The sequence below is a fragment of the Papaver somniferum genome, chromosome 9 (assembly GCF_003573695.1).
Source record: "Papaver somniferum cultivar HN1 chromosome 9, ASM357369v1, whole genome shotgun sequence".
Taxonomy (NCBI): Eukaryota; Viridiplantae; Streptophyta; class Magnoliopsida; order Ranunculales; family Papaveraceae; genus Papaver; species Papaver somniferum.
In genome coordinates, this window is record NC_039366.1 from 70,001,400 (window position 1) to 70,019,578 (window position 18,179).

The 18,179-nt window shown below is 35.7% G+C and overlaps 1 protein-coding gene, 1 long non-coding RNA gene and 1 pseudogene across 2 annotated transcripts; 2 read left to right on the plus strand and 1 right to left on the minus strand.

The window, feature by feature from the left end:
* Nucleotides 1-2,657: 2,657 nt before the first annotated feature.
* Nucleotides 2,658-5,132, minus strand: LOC113309266 (serine/threonine-protein kinase BSK3-like). The gene is made up of 3 exons (XM_026557686.1): nt 4,548-5,132; nt 3,419-3,497; nt 2,658-2,950 (listed from the first exon to the last, which is right to left on the minus strand). The coding sequence occupies exons 1-3, from the start codon at nt 4,577-4,579 to the stop codon at nt 2,819-2,821; spliced, it is 243 nt and encodes an 80-aa protein (XP_026413471.1). The 5' UTR covers nt 4,580-5,132; the 3' UTR covers nt 2,658-2,818.
* Nucleotides 5,133-7,644: 2,512 nt separating this feature from the next.
* LOC113308378 lies at nt 7,645-12,409 on the plus strand. Its single transcript, XR_003339717.1, has 3 exons — nt 7,645-7,772; nt 12,020-12,127; nt 12,264-12,409. It is a non-coding gene; the product is annotated as an uncharacterized LOC113308378 (long non-coding RNA).
* Nucleotides 12,410-13,277: 868 nt separating this feature from the next.
* Nucleotides 13,278-14,426, plus strand: LOC113312110 (annotated as a pseudogene).
* Nucleotides 14,427-18,179: the final 3,753 nt, after the last annotated feature.

An 18,179-nucleotide genomic window follows, 5' to 3' on the forward strand; every position in this document is an offset into this window, starting at 1 on the left:
TTATATCGGGCAGTCTTATCCTGGACACATCTTCGCACGTTGGGGTTTAGCATTACTTCAGAGTATACCCGCGAACTAATGTGTTAAGGACAGCTTGTTGAACCTGTGATTCTGCCCTCATCAATTTGTTCGTGGTAGAGTTGTTTGATACTGTTCTTTATATTTATTGTTTGATACATCTGACGTTTCTTCAATTGTTGCAAGATTCCAACACCATTAACCTCAACAACGTCGATATTCCAAATCCTTCCCTGAAATATACGGCTCATCGACCTGTGAAGGAAGAAGATGGTTCGCCCCAAGTAAAAAGGCCTACAGTGATTAGCAGTTCCTTTGAAAATGTGTCTGCCCCTTGGTAAAGTGGATGCCCCTTAGCAATCTTCATTCCAGCTTCATTCTTGTTTCGCGCATAACTTCTTCGTATGACATCGGATTGACCCCATTCTTTTGTCGTCGGCTTCGCTTTTTCGTCCTCTCCGAGATGATAGCAAAAACTCCTATATTCGAACGAGTTCCACTTGGTCTTTGGCCCTTCTCCGCTTGTAGCTAACTTCTTTTGTTGCACAATAAAGTGCAAATACACTTTTTTTGGATGATTCACCTACTAAAACACAAATAGAGAAAAACAAACGTAATATACAATAATTTGCAAGAAAAATAAGCAATTACCTCTAGTACAAATCTTCACAAATGTCACACTTTATCACCGTGTCTATAGGCTTTTGGTCATGGATTTTTTTCACTCCAAAAATGTGGCATCAGGTGCCATCACAAAAAGATATCTTTAGAGCAAGTCTTATGGTGGAAGAATTCCATCTTCCATCTTCCATGCCACCTCAGCATTTGGAATCGTTCATGGAAGTCAAGTGTAATGGTGGAACCATAAAAACGCCAATGAAAATGGCGTTTGACGCGAATGAAAATAGCGTAAATAAAACGCCAATACGAATAGCGTATAATATATTCCGTTCTTTTTTCTGTTTTGACGAATCTGGAAATTTATCGGTGGGACCTACATGTTTTTAACCTAATTAGTACTTGAAAGTCGGATAAGGAAACACCTGTCCCATGAATTACATTGTTTTAGCTCCTGATTCCAAATGAATCCGAGTTCTTTTTTATTTAATTAAATAGATGAGTGTGGTGGCGTCATATGAATCGCTTAAAGAGATATAGCAGTATATTCAGTATTATGTAGGGAGAAGTATTATGTGGGACACGTAGAAGTTGAGCGCTGTTAACAATTAGCGCTTTTTTGTCCTTTATCACGCTATTTTGAATAGCGTACAACGCCAATAAGTTTAGCATTTTGTTGGATTCCATCGACCATTCCACGGTATCATGGAAGATGGCTTGGAAAAAGTGTGGAATACACCAACTTGGAAGCCATTAGACTTGACATTCCACAATTTTTCCATTGGAATAGGTTGGATTCCACCATAAGACCTGCTCTTATGGTTACATAAACTTTGAGTGACTATAAAATATGATTTACCATGGCCGTACCTTTATAACCGTGTCTATATGATACTCATTATTTTTTTTTGTAGTTAAGAATTTTCACTATCATCGTGGCCATAGGATCCTTATAGACACACAATTTAACTTATATGTGGCTAAATTTTACCTTAAAATCACGTGGATTTTATTTTGGACATGACCTTTGTCATCAAGTGGATACGTAAATTTGTTTTATCGTGGCCAATTAATGAGTTACAGTTACCCTAAAGTCACATGGAGTTGTTTTAAGTGTGGCCATCTTTATCATTTAGACACACAAAATCGTTTTGTTATGGCCAATGCATGACTTATGGCTACGTTAAATATGTAAGGGCCAATTACAGAATGGTTTTGTAATTCGGTCACACAATGATCATACTTTTGTAATCCATTCACAAAATGGTCTTTTTCCATCCGATTTAACACTTTTAAAAAAAAAACGGTGTTATCTTTTTCAAATATACCCTCCCTCAAGATACCCTTCCTAGTTAACTAATTGGTTGAAGTGGTGGTGATGAAGCGGTGGTGGTGGTGGTGGAAGCTTAAGAATACCTGCTAAACCCCGGAGGGGAACCGGTGTACCCTTTGGGTGAATGCGGTGTAACGATCCTGAATGCGGTATAACGAACCTGAATGTGGTTTTACGATCCTGAATGCGGTGTAACGATATGTAGGCGGCACCACCACCACCAAAAAATAGCACCACCGTCAAAAAAAAATTATAATGAAGGTAAAAGTTAAAAAATGTGTGTGGAAGGATAATATGAAGGACATATAGGTAATTTCATTAACATATTTAACTGTGAGTCACCACTTAACTCCCTTTTTAACGGAAGTATGATCATTTTGTTAATAGTTTGTAACGGTAGGATGCTTTTGTGAATCGGTCCTAATACTAGGACTGTTTTGTACATTTTCCAATATGTAATTCCATGGCTAAAAACTTTCTAAAGACACATTAAATGTTTTTAATGTAGCTATTATTTACCTTTTAGACACATGGGATTAGGTAAACCATGTACACAAAATGGATTTTAATGTGGCTAATATTAGCTTTTAGCCACTCAAAAATTGTAATTTTTATTGCTCTTATCCTTTGGCCACCTATTAAACCATGTGTAACAAAATTCATATTGATATCCACTCATACAAATTAATAAAAAATTGATCCAAAATACTTTTTATTAATCATATATAATAAACAACTCGTTTGTTTCAAAAGTTGGGCAGTAACCTTAAAGAAAACAAAGTTTCAACTGGAGATTCACAAGTTAAGACATACAGAGTCTACGGGCCATGCAACTATCTCTCTGAATAACTAGGATGCAGTCTTGGTTTCCTTGCTGGTTCTCTGGAGCTTTAATTCCCTGTTGTTCATATCAGAAGCTTTCTTCTTCTTAATCTTTTTAGTCTTTGGATCGGCACCATGTTCATCAGGATCTGAAAGCGGCTGCATTTGCAGAAGGAAAGTGGATTTACAAGGCAACCATGCTACCAATCATGATGCATAAGGTGTTCAATAGCATGAAGTTCAGAGAAACTTAGATTGGAACTCCAAAAAATTTATATACAACATCTTAAATGTTCTCCATTATGTAAATAGCATTCACATTTTCAAGAGCTTAAATACAACAAACTAAATGCTCGTAGTTATATGCTTATGTGTGAATTCTGGAAAACATATGTTGACCGGAGATAAAATATAGTTATCTCATATCTACCAATGCGGGTTTTAGGCAAAACCTATGCGTACTAAGAAGGCAGAGAATTAAGAATTGCATTCAGGTATCACACATCAGATAGCATTATAGGACATAAGCATTCAGCTACATCATAGGTCATAGCATTCATATAGTCTGTACAGAGAACATGTCTAGGAGAAATATGCTTCGCTGTATGAAAAGGATAAAACACTTACATGGCTGGGAGAAATATGCTTTCCACTAAGAATGTCAAGTAACAGAGTACCAAAGCTACACTCTCTGGCGTGACTCTTCCTGCACAATGGAGACAAGAGACTGGATTAGACAATGGTATAAGTTAGGTAATCAACATTAATTGGTACTAGTCTCACGCTCACAGATACAACATTGCAATAAGTAAGCTGCTAAGTTTATGGGAATCTAACTCCAAACTAAATGCACCGACCGTAGTGGCTCAAGTTCATTACAAACTAGATTTCCTCTCTCGATATACATAAGACACTCTTCTTTGTTGAATATCCAACAATGTAATGACAGCATATATATAGACCTTGAGAAGGAACACAACAATTTTGTTTCCCCAACGTTGGGAACTACATAAACAAATATCATTTCAGTAAAGAATAAAAGAAACTAAATCCAGCATGAATAAAAGCAAAAGCATGAGCAAATCAGCGAATGTCGCGCTTCCGAATTCAACATAAAGTTGGTAAACCCTATTTCCTAGGCTGAAACTTCATACTTATACTTTAGCTGTCAAGCCATGTGGGAAGTGTCATATCACACAACAATTATCTTCATATACTGCATATGTTCGAAAGGTAATAATATTTCTTTTATTAGTCCATTTGGATCTATTGTTTCTTGTTGTTGCTGAGATTCTATATTTGCTTCCTGTTACATATACATAATAATCTGTCACCTGTGTCACTTCCAATTTCTCTTACTTATTGCAACCTGTTTGTCTTGTAATTTGTTTAGTCACATTAATCTACTCGGATCCGTAGTGAATCAGTCGATTAGTAGCTCGCCTTGTAGATGGAAATTCATCTGAATTAAGTTTATTAGTAAGCCTACTCCGACGCATAGTTATATACTTTGGAATCTTAATTTCCTAGATATTACTAAGGAAATCAGTTCGACTGAATCTGATACTCTTATCTTGAATACTTATGTTTCCCAATGTATCTAATTCATTAGCCAGTGATCCCGAAATAGGGATTACCAAAGGCCTTTACCCTTTCAACCAAAATCAGAAAAGAAAAAAGCCTGAAGTTCTTTAACAATTGAAGACAAAGAACACACAACAACAAAGAAATATAAGACATGGGTTTATAATTTCACCTAGTTTGCTCCCTGAGTCCCTTCACAATCATCGGATGAACAGAAGTGACCACCGACAAAGCTTACCACCACTAACACTACCGACAGAAACAAGCTTCTTTCAACCTAAATGACAAAAACAAAACAATCACAACATGAGTTCCAAAAGATCTGAACATAAAAATAATTAAGTTCTAAAAAAAATGAATATGTAATACCAAAAATTAAGGGTAACTTATCTGAAATTATTTTTTCTAGGGACTCAATTGAACAACTCATCTTGCTGGATTGAGTTGTTTTCAGCAGAAACACAAGCTCAAAAAACAAGGTATAGCCAAAAGCTCGTCTTCTTCCCGGTGTAAAGCAACCAATTTCACATAGACCTCCAAGAAAAACCTAATTTTGTTCCTTCAGTTCCGAGAGAATGGGACGGAGATAATGTGGTTGTGATGATGGTAGTGAGATTGACAGAAACAAAGTGATAGCGGCGGAGTCTCTTTAGATTAGGTTTTTTTTTGGTGGAGCAATCAAGTCCCGGCGAGATTTGAGATTCGGGGAGAGAGGAAAGGGCAAAATTGAGGCCGCCATAAACTTCTTTCGGATATTGATGGGAAGTGATGGACGGTAGATCCTAGGGTGGGAGGCTAAGTCGTATGGTGTGTTAATCTAGCACCTAGATTAGCAGTCCATGTCCGCTGGGACCATCTATAAGTCCTATGGCAGTGCTAATCTAACAGCTAGATTAGCCGTCCATGTCAGCACCATCGTTTTTTGGTTCAGCGTGACCAATCTCAACCGTCAAATCAATAAATAAATCTTGATGCGCTGAACCATTCAGCGAAAAGGTAATTTTTGTGCGTTGAACCAGCCTGATTTAATTCTTTTAGGTGAGAGTGAGTTCGAAGAATGAGAATGGACCCGAAAGCTATTATCTCATTTTCAAAGCGATAGAAATTCAAAAATGTTATAGATTTCGACTATTTAGAGAGACCGTGAAGCTGTTTTTTTCTTTCTTTTTTGAAGTATGAAATTTATTTATCTATAGAAGGCTATTACAAGAGAGTATACAGTATCGAAGGCCTCGAATACATTTGGATTTGTATGCCAAGAGTTAACAACAACATGACAATGAAGCAAAATGTGAGTAACAATCTCCGGCTTAGAATTACAATGGGGGTAGGTGTTGAAATCAGTGAGGTGAGTCTGAACGAGGTTGTTAAGGGTCCGTAGGCTTTCGACGAATGCTTTCCACAAAAAAAGTTATAACACGACAAGTACATTTTCAGTTCCAAGTACATTTTCAGTGATTTTGGTCCATAAGCTGTCTTTTTCTCTGTGATTTTGGTTCACACAAAAACATTTTCGGTTCCAATATACATTTTGATTAGTCAATGAGGTCCCAGAGCAGTTTTTTGTTCAAATTGGGAGATTAAGACTTTCGATTTTGACAAACCATACTTTATTCTGTCGGAACATATCCATCATCACTAGATCATATTCAGTATCAGTGGTATTACCCACCTAATTCCATCCAAATTGTATCATTTTCTCTCACATTCATTAGATAACACTTATTTTGAATGATTATCCATAAATCTAAACTGGTATTACTTAATTTACTGAATTCCATCAAATCATACTTAAAATCACTAAATTATACCCATCATGGAAAATCATCCACCTAATTCAATCTAATTATACTCAACTTTCTTCGTAATCACCCGATTACACTTACTTTGACTGATTATCCACAAATTTGATCCAATTTACTCATATTTTCCTCTTTATCATTACATAATGTTTTCCTTGATTGGCTATCCATAAATTTAGTCTACTTTACTCCACTTTATCAAATCATATTCAAAATCACTAGATCATACTCAATATAACCGGTTATCCACCCAATTCCATCTATAACGCTTATTTTTTTTCTGATTATTCATAAGTTCAACCCAAGTTTACTCAACTTTACTTTATTCCCTCAAATTATACTCAAAATCACTATATGATACTCAGTTTAACCGATTTATCCACCTGATTCCATTTAAGTTAAACTGATTACACTCAACTTTTCTTCAACAATCACTGGGTAACGCATACTCTGACTAATTATCCACATATTTAATCCATTTTTACTAAATTTTGCCCAATTCCATCACTTCATACTTAAATCACGTGATCATACTCATACTCAATATGATAGATTATCCACATCATTGCATTTAATTCAATCCAATTATGCTCAACTTTCTTTCAAAATCACTAGATAACGCTTACTTTAACATTATCCACAAACTTAATCCAAATTTACTCAATTTTGTTGCGTACAACCTAAACATACTCAAAATCATTAGATGATACTCAGTATGACCGATTTTCCACCAATTCCATCTAGTTCAATCAAATTGTGCCCATTTTTATCTCACAGTAAATGGATAACGCTTATTCTGACTAATTATTCACAAATATAAGGATTCGATTACTGATCCACCCAACATTATAGGAACAACTTCCTGCAAGTGTTGCTCAATTTAAACATATTTCTTTTGGTATAAAAAATAAAAAACAACCAAGAAATCTGAGTTAGGTTGGAATTAGATTGCATCCAATTGAATCTAATTTTACTCAATTTTGCCGGATCATATTCACTTCGATTTCACTCAATTGCGCCCGATATTTATCAACTTTGGACTTCAAATTTCACAATCACATAATTATCAATTTGGTCTCCTATGAAATTATTATTTTACAAAATTAAACATGGACTAGTACCTATATATCGACAAATATATTTATGATGTGGGTATGTGGTACCAATCATGATTTGACATATGGTATTTAAAATTTTATACACACAAAGTATAATCTGTATGGTGTTTATCCGACCAATAGAAAATCAGAATCTTTAATCCAGCGTATGAAAATGCAAATACACAAACTTATATTGATTACCAATTTACCATCTTATGCAACAGAGGGAAAGTTGGGAATCCATGGGCGGGAACAACGAGAGTTTTGGCGCACTATTTCCCCCTAAAATTTCAGTAATTTTTATTTTCCCTCAAAGTCAAAACCCTAACCACATCTTATCATATTCCGTCCTCTCTGTTTTCTCTTTTTCTCTTTCCAATCTCGAGCCTTCCGAGAAAACCCATGAACAAGAAGATGTAGAGTATTTTTTCCCGACAAAATCAGAAAACAATACCTCTCTGAGTGATTAATCAACCATAAATCAAGACCTATCTGGTAATTTCAGATTTTCTCTTATTAAGTTATGATTTTCTTGGGATTTTGAAGATGGAGAAAAAGATGAGTATCGATTTATCTTTTTCCTATAATCTTACACTGATTTCAGGAGTAAGAAGATATGTGTTTCTTTATTAATTATGTGAATTATTATTTGATTGGATTCATGTGAATCGGTTCAAAATCAGTAAAGGTCTCTTTATTATTCTCATATTCAGTTGATGATTGGAATTTTCAGATTGTGGGTATGATTTGATTTCAAATTTGTTGCTTAATTTCTTACCTATTCGATGTTTCAAGAGATCATTTTTTCTTACTCAGAAACTTGCTGAGTAAACATATGCAATCTGGTGTCATGAGGGTTTGATTATAATTAACAGGACTTGTGCAGTGTTGAAGTTCTAAGTTCCTGCAATTAGAAGTATAAGTTGGTTGAACCCCTGTGGATAGGCCTGTCAATGGAAATCCGTTAACCGTTAGCCGAATCCGATTACCCGGTTGCAGTTACGTTTAGTTCCATTATATCCGTTACCGATAATGTAGCGGTTAATTTTATCCGACGGTGACGGCAACGAAAGACCTATTTCCGTTAGCCTTAGTTCCGTTAACCGCTAACGTGTGCCTAGCACGTGTAACATTCATCTATACCTAGGTTACTATACTCGAATGAACATCATTTTCATCTTCTTATGTTCTTCAACTCACAAACGAGAGAAGAAAAACTCACCCCTCAGTCGATTAGAAAACTAGGGTCATCTCCTTCCTTTCAATTCGAGCAAAATCATCATCTTCATTCGATTAGAAAACTAGGGTTATCTTGTACTTTTTATTTCGAGTTTAATTTCAATCCTAAAAACTAAATTTTCAATTTAGGGTTTCTGAAAATTGAAATTAGGGTTTTCAATTCGTGAAATTAATCATGACCCAAAGCGAAAGAGGAGCATCCAATTGCGTTGGTTCATCAAAAAGAAGTCATCCCTCTCAATCACTTTCAGTTGCATCTGAATTACCTTCTGCATCTCAAGTTAAACAATCAGGAATTCAATCAACACCTGCTGCTGTTGCAACAGAAGAAGCAGTAGAAGAAATAGAAGTAGATGAAGATCCAATTATAGCTGAAGCAAAGAAGAAACTGCGTGCAGTAAGGTCTGATGTTTGGGATGATTTTGAAAGGTTAACTGAAAAGAAGATGGTAAAAGGTAAGGAGATTGGTATACTTGTAGCTAAATGCAAACATTGTAATAAGAGAATAACTTCACCCAGTAGCCAAGGAACCAGCAAATTGCATTACCATGCCAAAACTTGCCAAAAAAAGCCTGCAAACAAGAAAGGACAAACAAAGATTACTACAGTCAGAACAGGTAATGCACAAACTAAGCTTGCTAATTGGAAGTATGATGCTGATGCTACTAAGATACTAGTTGCCAAAATGATTGCTAAACATGGTTATCCAATCACTATAGTTGAGCATCCATATTTTGTTGAGTTTGTGAAGTCTTTAAATCCTGCTGCTAAACTTTACACTAGGAATACAGTTAGGGAAGATATCATGAAACTAAGAACTGAGTTCAAAAAAGAATTACAAGACCAATTTGAGACAATTACATCTAAGTGTAGTTTAACAACAGATATGTGGTCATGTAAGCATACAAAGGATGGTTATTGCTGTGTGACAATGCATTACATAGATGATGATTGGAAACTGATTAAGAAAACACTTGCATATACTTTAGTTCCATCACCACATTCTGGAGAAGTTCTAGCATCTGTAGTGAAATCAGTATGTCTAGATTGGAACATAGATACTAAGATTTTTGCTGTTGCTGCTGACAATGCTAGCTCCAACAATGTTATGATGGACCATCTGAAGAAATGGCTTGATAGCAAAGACTGTTTAGTTCTTAATGGGGATATGTTCCAAATGAGGTGTAGTAATCATGTATTATACTTGATTGTAGGGTGTGGAATGAGAGTGGTTGCTTCATTTATAGATGCAGTTAGAGAGTGTGTAAAATATGTCAAAGCAAGTCAGGCTAGAAAAGAGAGATTTGAATTTTCTATTGCTCAAGTTAAGCTTCCTTCTTCAAGGTCTGTGGGTTTAGATGTGGATACCAGGTGGAACTCCACCTATAAGATGTTAAAGGATGCAATCTTTCTGAGACAAGCTTTTGTTAGGCTAGCTGATTTAGATAATGACTTCAAGATACTACCAACCTCTAAGGAGTTGGAACAAGGAGTACACATATGTGAATGTTTGGAATTGTTTGATGTCATTTCAACCAAATTTGCTGGGATTAAGTATCCCACAGCAAATTTATATTATAATGGGGTGCAAGAAGTTAATAGATGCATTAAGATATGGGAATCAAGTCAGCATGAGTACATCAGAGACATGGCCAATAATATGAGGATGAAATTTGATAGCTACTGGAAAGAAAGTAACACTTTGATGGGCATTGGGGTTGTTTTAGATCCTAGGTACAAAGCTAAATGGGTGGAGTTTGTTATGAAGAGAGTTTATGGTGTGGATCACTATAAAAGTCACTATAACAAATTTGAGCTTGCACTCAATGCTCTTTTCTGTGCTTATGAAACAAACACTACAGCTCCAGATTATTTTGATACTGCAATGCATTCAACTGCATTTGAGAGCTGTGTAGGTACAAGTACAACAACATCATATGGATTTGGTTATGATGATTTCATTATGGAAAACAATATGTTTGAGGTTGAGAAGTCAGAATTGGAGACATACTTAGCAGAACCAGTTCTTCCTAAAGGCACAGCTGCTGAAGAAATGAGGTTTGATATCTTAAGTTGGTGGAAGAATCATTCTGCTAAGTACCCAATTCTCTCAAGGATTGCAAGAGATGTATTGGCTGTTCCAGTGACAAGTGTAGCATCAGAATCCATGTTTAGTATTGGTGGCAGAGTTCTCACATCTCACAGGAGTTCATTAGCTCCAGATCTTGTTGAAGCTTTGCTTTGTTTGGGTGATTGGCTGCCAGATCCCACTCTCAGTGAGAGAAATAGTTGTGTTACTGGTAAGTTTCCTTATATCTTAATATTTTACTAGCTTTTACTGATAGTTGTGACTGCAATGACATTGCCACTTTTATTGGATTATTGCACTGACATTGCCACTTTGCCAACTTAAGTTGCTTCACTGACATCACTGTCTAACACTTTTCATTTTCCTTTCAAAATGCAGAAGTTGAGGACTAAGGAGGAATGCAGTTGGCATTGGCAGTGGAGAATTTGGAGATGGAGGAATGCATTTGCAGTTGCAGATGCAGTTGGCATCCCTTTGTCTTTTCTTTTGCAAAAACTTGGTTTTTTTCTTTTGATAGAACATGTGATGATCTGAACATGTAATTTGGTTTAGAACATGAACATCTGTATGTTTTTTTTCTGTGTGTCATGGATTTAGAACTTGTTTGCTTGGATTTAGAACTATTCTATGTAATTGGTTTGTGTTTTAAACCTGCTTTTGTGTTGTCCTGTGACATACCGGTTAATACCGGAAAATTAACCGTTAGCCGATAAGTCCGACGTAACGGCAATGGTTTTGGATTTTACAATTCCGTCGGCATTTAACGGATAACGGTTAACCTTTAATTTAAACGGCAAAGGTAGCGGCAGAGCCATTATTTGTTACGTTAAGTGCCGTTGACAGGCCTACCTGTGGAATTGTTGGGCGCAATTAGTGAATCATTGCATTTTTGGAAATGTTATTGGAAGGATAGGATTAAAAACATGAGGGAAGGGAAACAAGAAAGACAATAAGAACGATAGCTCTTCCAAGTCGATTTCCAGGGTTTAACGAAACTCCTATCCCAGAATATCCATGAGCTGGATGTTTCAATTTGGGTTTTTTTTTTGTCTTCATGAGTTTTAAACTGTTTTGATTGTATATTCTCTAACCGATTTTGCCTTGGTGTCTCATGCCATTCAATTTTTACTGAAATTAGGGAAATCTGTCATTAGAAAAAAAGAAAAATAAATTGATACTTTGAATTTATGTGATTGTGAGAGTCCCCGTTCAGAAGCTCTTTGACTACTAGAAGTTCTATATTTGTATGTAATTGTAGTTATAACCTAATTCCTTAGTTTCCTAAGACCAGCATTAGAATTAACCTTCAAGTGTGTCTTTCTTATTTGTTTTGTGTGAATGCAGAATCCTGTGTAGATTTATTCCATTTATTATGGAGTTTCAACTCATTTTGATAATATCAATGTGATTTCAGGATCATTTGTTGATATCATTATATGTATCCATTTTGCTGGGCTGGCATAGCTTCTTGAAAAAACAGGTGAAGGGGAAGCACATCAATTTTCAAGATGAAGAAAAGAAGGTATATTAATTCACCTTGTTCCCTGTAATTCACACTTTGATTTAGGGGATGTATTAATTTGAGCATTTTTTTCTTTTAAATTAATTTCAGGGTTTCCTAAGTTATCTAATTTGATTTGGTGAGTGCTTTGCTTCAGGAGTTTACGATGATGCAGGCAACTACAAAAATCGTTCTAACAATGTTGAGAACAAGACCTCTAGTGAAGAAGCTGTGGAAGCTACTTTAGAATGTATACTGAATGCATTCCGGCCAAATATTGCTAGCAATCATGGGGTTCGTGACATTAGGGTATATGGTCTAACTCATTGTATTATCTTTTATCCTGTAGATATTAATGGTTGGTTCAGAATTGATGAAAATGTGCTGCAGTGACCATCTTGTTTCCTAATTATTTTTGGTGTATTATCATGATATCCTGAAGAAAAACTTGAGTAATTACTATAGAGATATTTTTGAGCATGTGATTGCTACTGTTCAGTCTTCCCTTGAACACAATTAAAAAAATTTGTGTTGTCATCTGACTTATGTTTTCGATGGTAAATTCTGACGTGCATCTATCATTTTCTGTGTCTTACAATATAACCTAATATGTGGTTACCTCAAAATAGGTCTTTGATCGACAAAATCGGACAATAAATCATACTTCTCTCAAAAAGTCCATCACATATAATTTGTTATCTCTAGTTCTTTACTGATTTTGGTTTATTTGCATTTTAATCTTCTTAAGTTACAAATTTCTACATTTTGAAACTATATGCATTAAATATTATTTTTGTCGAACAAATGTCCATGTTTTGCACCTATTTTCTTTATCTAGGTATTTAGCAGCAAATCAGTAATAATAGACAATAAACTGGTTCAATAATATTGGCGGTACAATAAGTGATTTTTATAATGTGGTTGGAGTGATCATGTAAAGCATAAGATATATAAATTGGATTTCGTTGAGTTCGTTCATACTTCAAGACTACTCGAATTTCTCTTAGCAAGTTACTATGGATGAATTTGGACAATGAACGTGTAGCTATTCTGGTGCATAATGCTTCTTTTCCATTCTATTTATTTATAGATGTCCTAAAATCACCACTGACTGGATTAGCTAGATTTTCATTCTTTATTTGTATTCTCAGAAATTTAAGAACCCACGATTATGGTTGATGGAATCAGTATTTTAACTAGTTCATGTTTCGTTTTATGTGTATGTTTAGATTTCCCAAGACATTGCGTAGCTGATTTTTTTATTCTCAGTTTAACAAAATGTGAATGATGTTGAAGATGTTTATCATCTATTCTGGTGCTTACCTTTGTGATGTTTTTGGCTTTGTTTTCAGATGTCGTGTCAAATCCCAAGAGAAATGAGAACTTCCATCTCCTTTACGACATCAAGGTATTTTCAGACTACACTCAATCAAGGATGAAGAAGAAAAGGTCACTCATTCTGTTTTGTTATTTTCACAGTTGTAGGGGATATAATAGAACCTTTTCACTTTGTAGCCTAATCAACACACTCTATATGTGTAATAATTTAAAATAAGTTGTCTTATGGGAGTTCATAGACTTACATTTTACTAAGACTTTATAATTCACACAACATTTTGATGTTGCAGTTCAAGCTTTGCAAGGTCCGTAATGTGCATTTTGGAATAAAGGGTATCCCATACATCAACTCATTTAAAGGTCGCATTATCCGCTACCCAGGTCCCCCCATCAAGGCCAATGACACCATTAGGCTTTATGTTGAGAGCAACAAGATCGTTGATTTCATCAAATTTGACATTGGTAACGTTGTCATGGTTATTAGAGGAAGAAACAGAGGCTGTGTTGGTGTCATTAAGAACAAGAGAAAAGCATAAGGGAAGTTTTGATACCCTTCACATCCAGGATAACACCGGTCATGAATTTCCCACCCATCTGGAAAACGTCTTCACCATTGATAAAGGTCGAAGACTCGAAGCCATGATGACCCTACCAAAGGAAGGGTATCAAGTTAACCATCATCGAATTGGCAAGGTAGCGTCTCGCAGCACAAGGAGCCTCTACCGCTTGAGTTTGCTACTGCTTAAGTTTTATTATGGTGATAAAATTCTGATATGTTTCTGGTATTTTATTAAAGAATTTCTTTGGATTGCTCTATTTTCTTATTTCGAAGTATTTCTCCAATGTGAGCTTAAGAACTTGTGTTATGGCACTGTATAGGACAAGATTGTTTACCTACCATATTCAGTTTAGACCTTTATTGTCACCAATTCCTAATTCTTTTGGAATGGGAAGAAGTAAATGTTGTCTTGTAGTAACTAGTATCGTGGATTTCTTAAATTATTGGTTTACTGGATTTTTCGGTGCAACCTTTTTTCGCATTGTATAATTCTGTGGACTTGAATTTTGTTATCTAGAATAGTCAATGGTACTGAATGTTTGTTTGTTCTTTTTGCTTGTGAAGTCGATAAGTTAGTTAAAGATGGGTGTGTTTTCATATAGGGATCTGTGAATGAATTTTAGTGTAAAGAATTTTATCAACTTTTTGTGTTTAATTTATTCCGAGAAGATGTTAGTGTTTGTGTTTAACATTGACATGTCTAACGAACAATATATTTTGGACACATAAAAATATCAAAGTGGCTAAATGAATTCGCTTTTGGTCTCGGCTGAATAGGCGTGTCTAATGCCACCTTACGTATTAGACACACACACAATAAGTTAATGTGACCATACACTTGCCTATGGCTACAGGTCATGGGTCTACATTTAAACCCATGGCCAAATAATATCCTATGGCTACATGAAAGTGATCGACGTGGCCACAACACCAATACATGCATGTGGCCACGGAAAAGTATTTTGGTGTGGCTAGGCTTTTGATCTGAAAACGTGGCCTATGTGATGATTTGTACTAGTGTACTAGCATGGATTCCACACTAAATATATGCAAAATATGCACTTAACGGCACCCAGGTCGTGATATGATGATCCGTGTTTTAAAAAACTCACACGGACGTCCTTTCTTTCGAGTGAAAATTAAATTGGGAAAAAAGACAGTTACAATGCAAAGTAACAGCGTCTGCCAGCCATTTCCATCTAAAGCAACTGATGGGCAACCCCTCTCTCATTCTACTTCGTGGACTTTGTCAAAAGCACACTCACTTATTTTGCAATGTGAAAATGCGGGGGGTCTAACAACCATACCCAACAATTCATTTGGCAATTTGAGAGGATTTACTCCAATACACTTTTTAGAGAATCAACTAGACAGTCAGACTCAATCTAGAGTAAAATATATCAAAGAGTTTTAATATCTCTGTTTCACAATGTAATCGGCAAACAAACAGATGGAAATCCGCGAGCCTGATTATTATGTGAAACAACTTGAACGGTACCAAAGACCAATATTCAAGTGTCAATCAATGTAAATCAACAACCAAATGTTGGATATTCTAATTGATTGATCTTGACGCACAACCTGCGATATTTCAATTATATAACAAAATATAATGCGAAAAAGAAATAACACAGACACCAAAATTTTGTTAGCGAGGAAACCGCAAATGCAGAAAAACCCCGGGACCTAGTCCAGATTGAACACCACATTGTATTAAGCCGCTACAGAGACTAGCCTACTACCAATTAACTTCGGACTGGACTGTAGTTGAACCCTAATCAATCTCACATTGATTCAAGGTACAGTTGCGCTCCTTACGTCTCTGATCTCAGCAGGATACTACACACTTGATTCCCTTAGTTGATCTCACCCACAACCAAGAGTTGCTACGACCCAAAGTCGAAGACTTAATAAACAAATCTGTCTCACACAAGAAAGTCTATAGGATTGAATAAATCTGTCTCCCACAGAAATACCCAAGAGTTTTTGTTCCGTATTTTGATAAATCAAGGTGAAAATGAACCAATTGATAAACCAGACTTATATTCCCGAAGAACAACCTAGTATTATCAATCACCTCACAATAATCTTAACCGACAAGCGAAACAAGATATTGTGGAATCACAAACGATGAGACGAAGATGTTTGTGATTACTTTCCTATCAGAGAAATTAATCTCGAGTCAATTATTTCAATTGTACTCAATACGATAGAATCGGGCAAGATCAGAACACGGAACTACTAGAGAATAGTTGGGTCTGTCTTCACAATCCCAATGAAGTCTTTGAAGTCGTTAACCTACAGGGTCTCGATTCGAAACATAAGGTTAAAGGAGAATCGACTCTAGTTATGAAACTAGTAACACACAGGAAGTGTGGGATTAGATTTCCCAGTTGCTAGAGTTCTCCTTTCTATAGTTTTCAAATCAGGGTTTGCAATCTAAGTTACATTGGTAACAAAGCATTTAATATTCACCCTTAGATGAAAAACCTGATTCAACCAAGCTAATATCTTTCAACAGTTAGATCGAACTTAGCTTGTTATACACAAATGAAATGTACCCTCATTTAGGTTTATGTAACCGTACCTAAACGTGTACACCATGTTGGTTCACAAATAGTTAACCGAGGTTAGCCATAAGATTACTCTCATATCAACCTTATTCATCTTAACCATAACTAGTTCACATGACTCAAATGAAACTAGTTAAAGAGCCGTTAAATTACTATATTTTCATAGAAGTATACAAGAACACAATTGAAGCAAAATCGGTTTGATTCGCTCGAATAAATACATGAACATTATAGCCACGGTTTGCAAAGATTGCATTCCTAATTTTATAAATGTTTAGGTTCATGTACAAAACCGATTTTAGAAAATAACCACTTATGTATGCGTATGGGTATGCGTACTTAAGTAACCAGATTTGAGTTTGTTTTGGTTTTCAAACTCAGCAGAAATTCACGGATGTAAACTTTCCGCAGTATGTGTACGGGTACGCATACTTTGGTAACTGGTTTGAGTTGGTTTTGATTTCCAAACTCAGCAGAAATTCACGGACGTGAAATTCCACCAGTATGCGTACAGGGTACGCATACTTAGCCAGTCTCCATCAACTAATTAGTACACACAAGTATGTATACATTTGGTTCCCAGTTTTGGATTATACACAAATGTGAGAACACACTATATGCTTATATCCAAAGATGGTTACATGATTCTAAGATCTATATTTCAATCATTGAAACATTCTTAGAGGATGCCAATAGCCGTTTTCACACACTATTAACATCAAAGCAATTTTTAAGATATTGAAATAATCACCGTCGAAACATTCCAAGTCTTACACCAAATGATTGTATCACACAAATCATGTAAGATGTTACTAGACAATTTTCTCATGATATAAGATGAACTTGGTCGAAGCGAAAGCTTGCCAACACATATTTCGAGAAATATGTAAGCGAGATAAACTCAGCTCGAAATCTCAAATGTGTATATAAAAAACTATATCGTTTATGTCTCAATATAGGAGATAAAGTAGAAATAGACTTTCCAAGTGATAGATGAGTTCAAGTCTCCACATACCTTTTGTTGATGAAGTTCCACAAGCTCCTCTTAGTAGTTCTTCGTCTTCAAATGATGAACGTCGTGAAAACTAAGCTCAACTACATAATCTATATCCTAGTCCGAGACATCTATAACTAGGATAAAAATCAAGACTTATAGTTTTGATCACTAACATTGACAAACATGCTTGAGATAGCAACGCATGCGAGTTCGACCGAGCAGTGCTTTAACACAAAGCTTGTTCTTTAGCAAAGACAAGAGTGATACCATCCTATGCTAAAGATACAAAACAAAACATTCCATTTTTTACAAAGAATACAAGGTGATATTGTGGACCTATACATCCAGAGTGCGGACCATTCATGTATTTTATGGTTCTGGTAGATGCTTAGACCCGTTGGTCACACGTTGTATTATTGTCCAAAAGAAATGCTGCCTTTGCAAAGCTCCTAGCACAAATTATACGTTTGAGGGCTCACCACCCCGATTATCCAATCAAGTCTATCAGACTTGATAATGCTGGAGAATTTACATCTAAAGGATTTGATGATCTCTGTATATCTAACGGAATTGACGTAGAACACCTTGTACCCCACGTACACACTC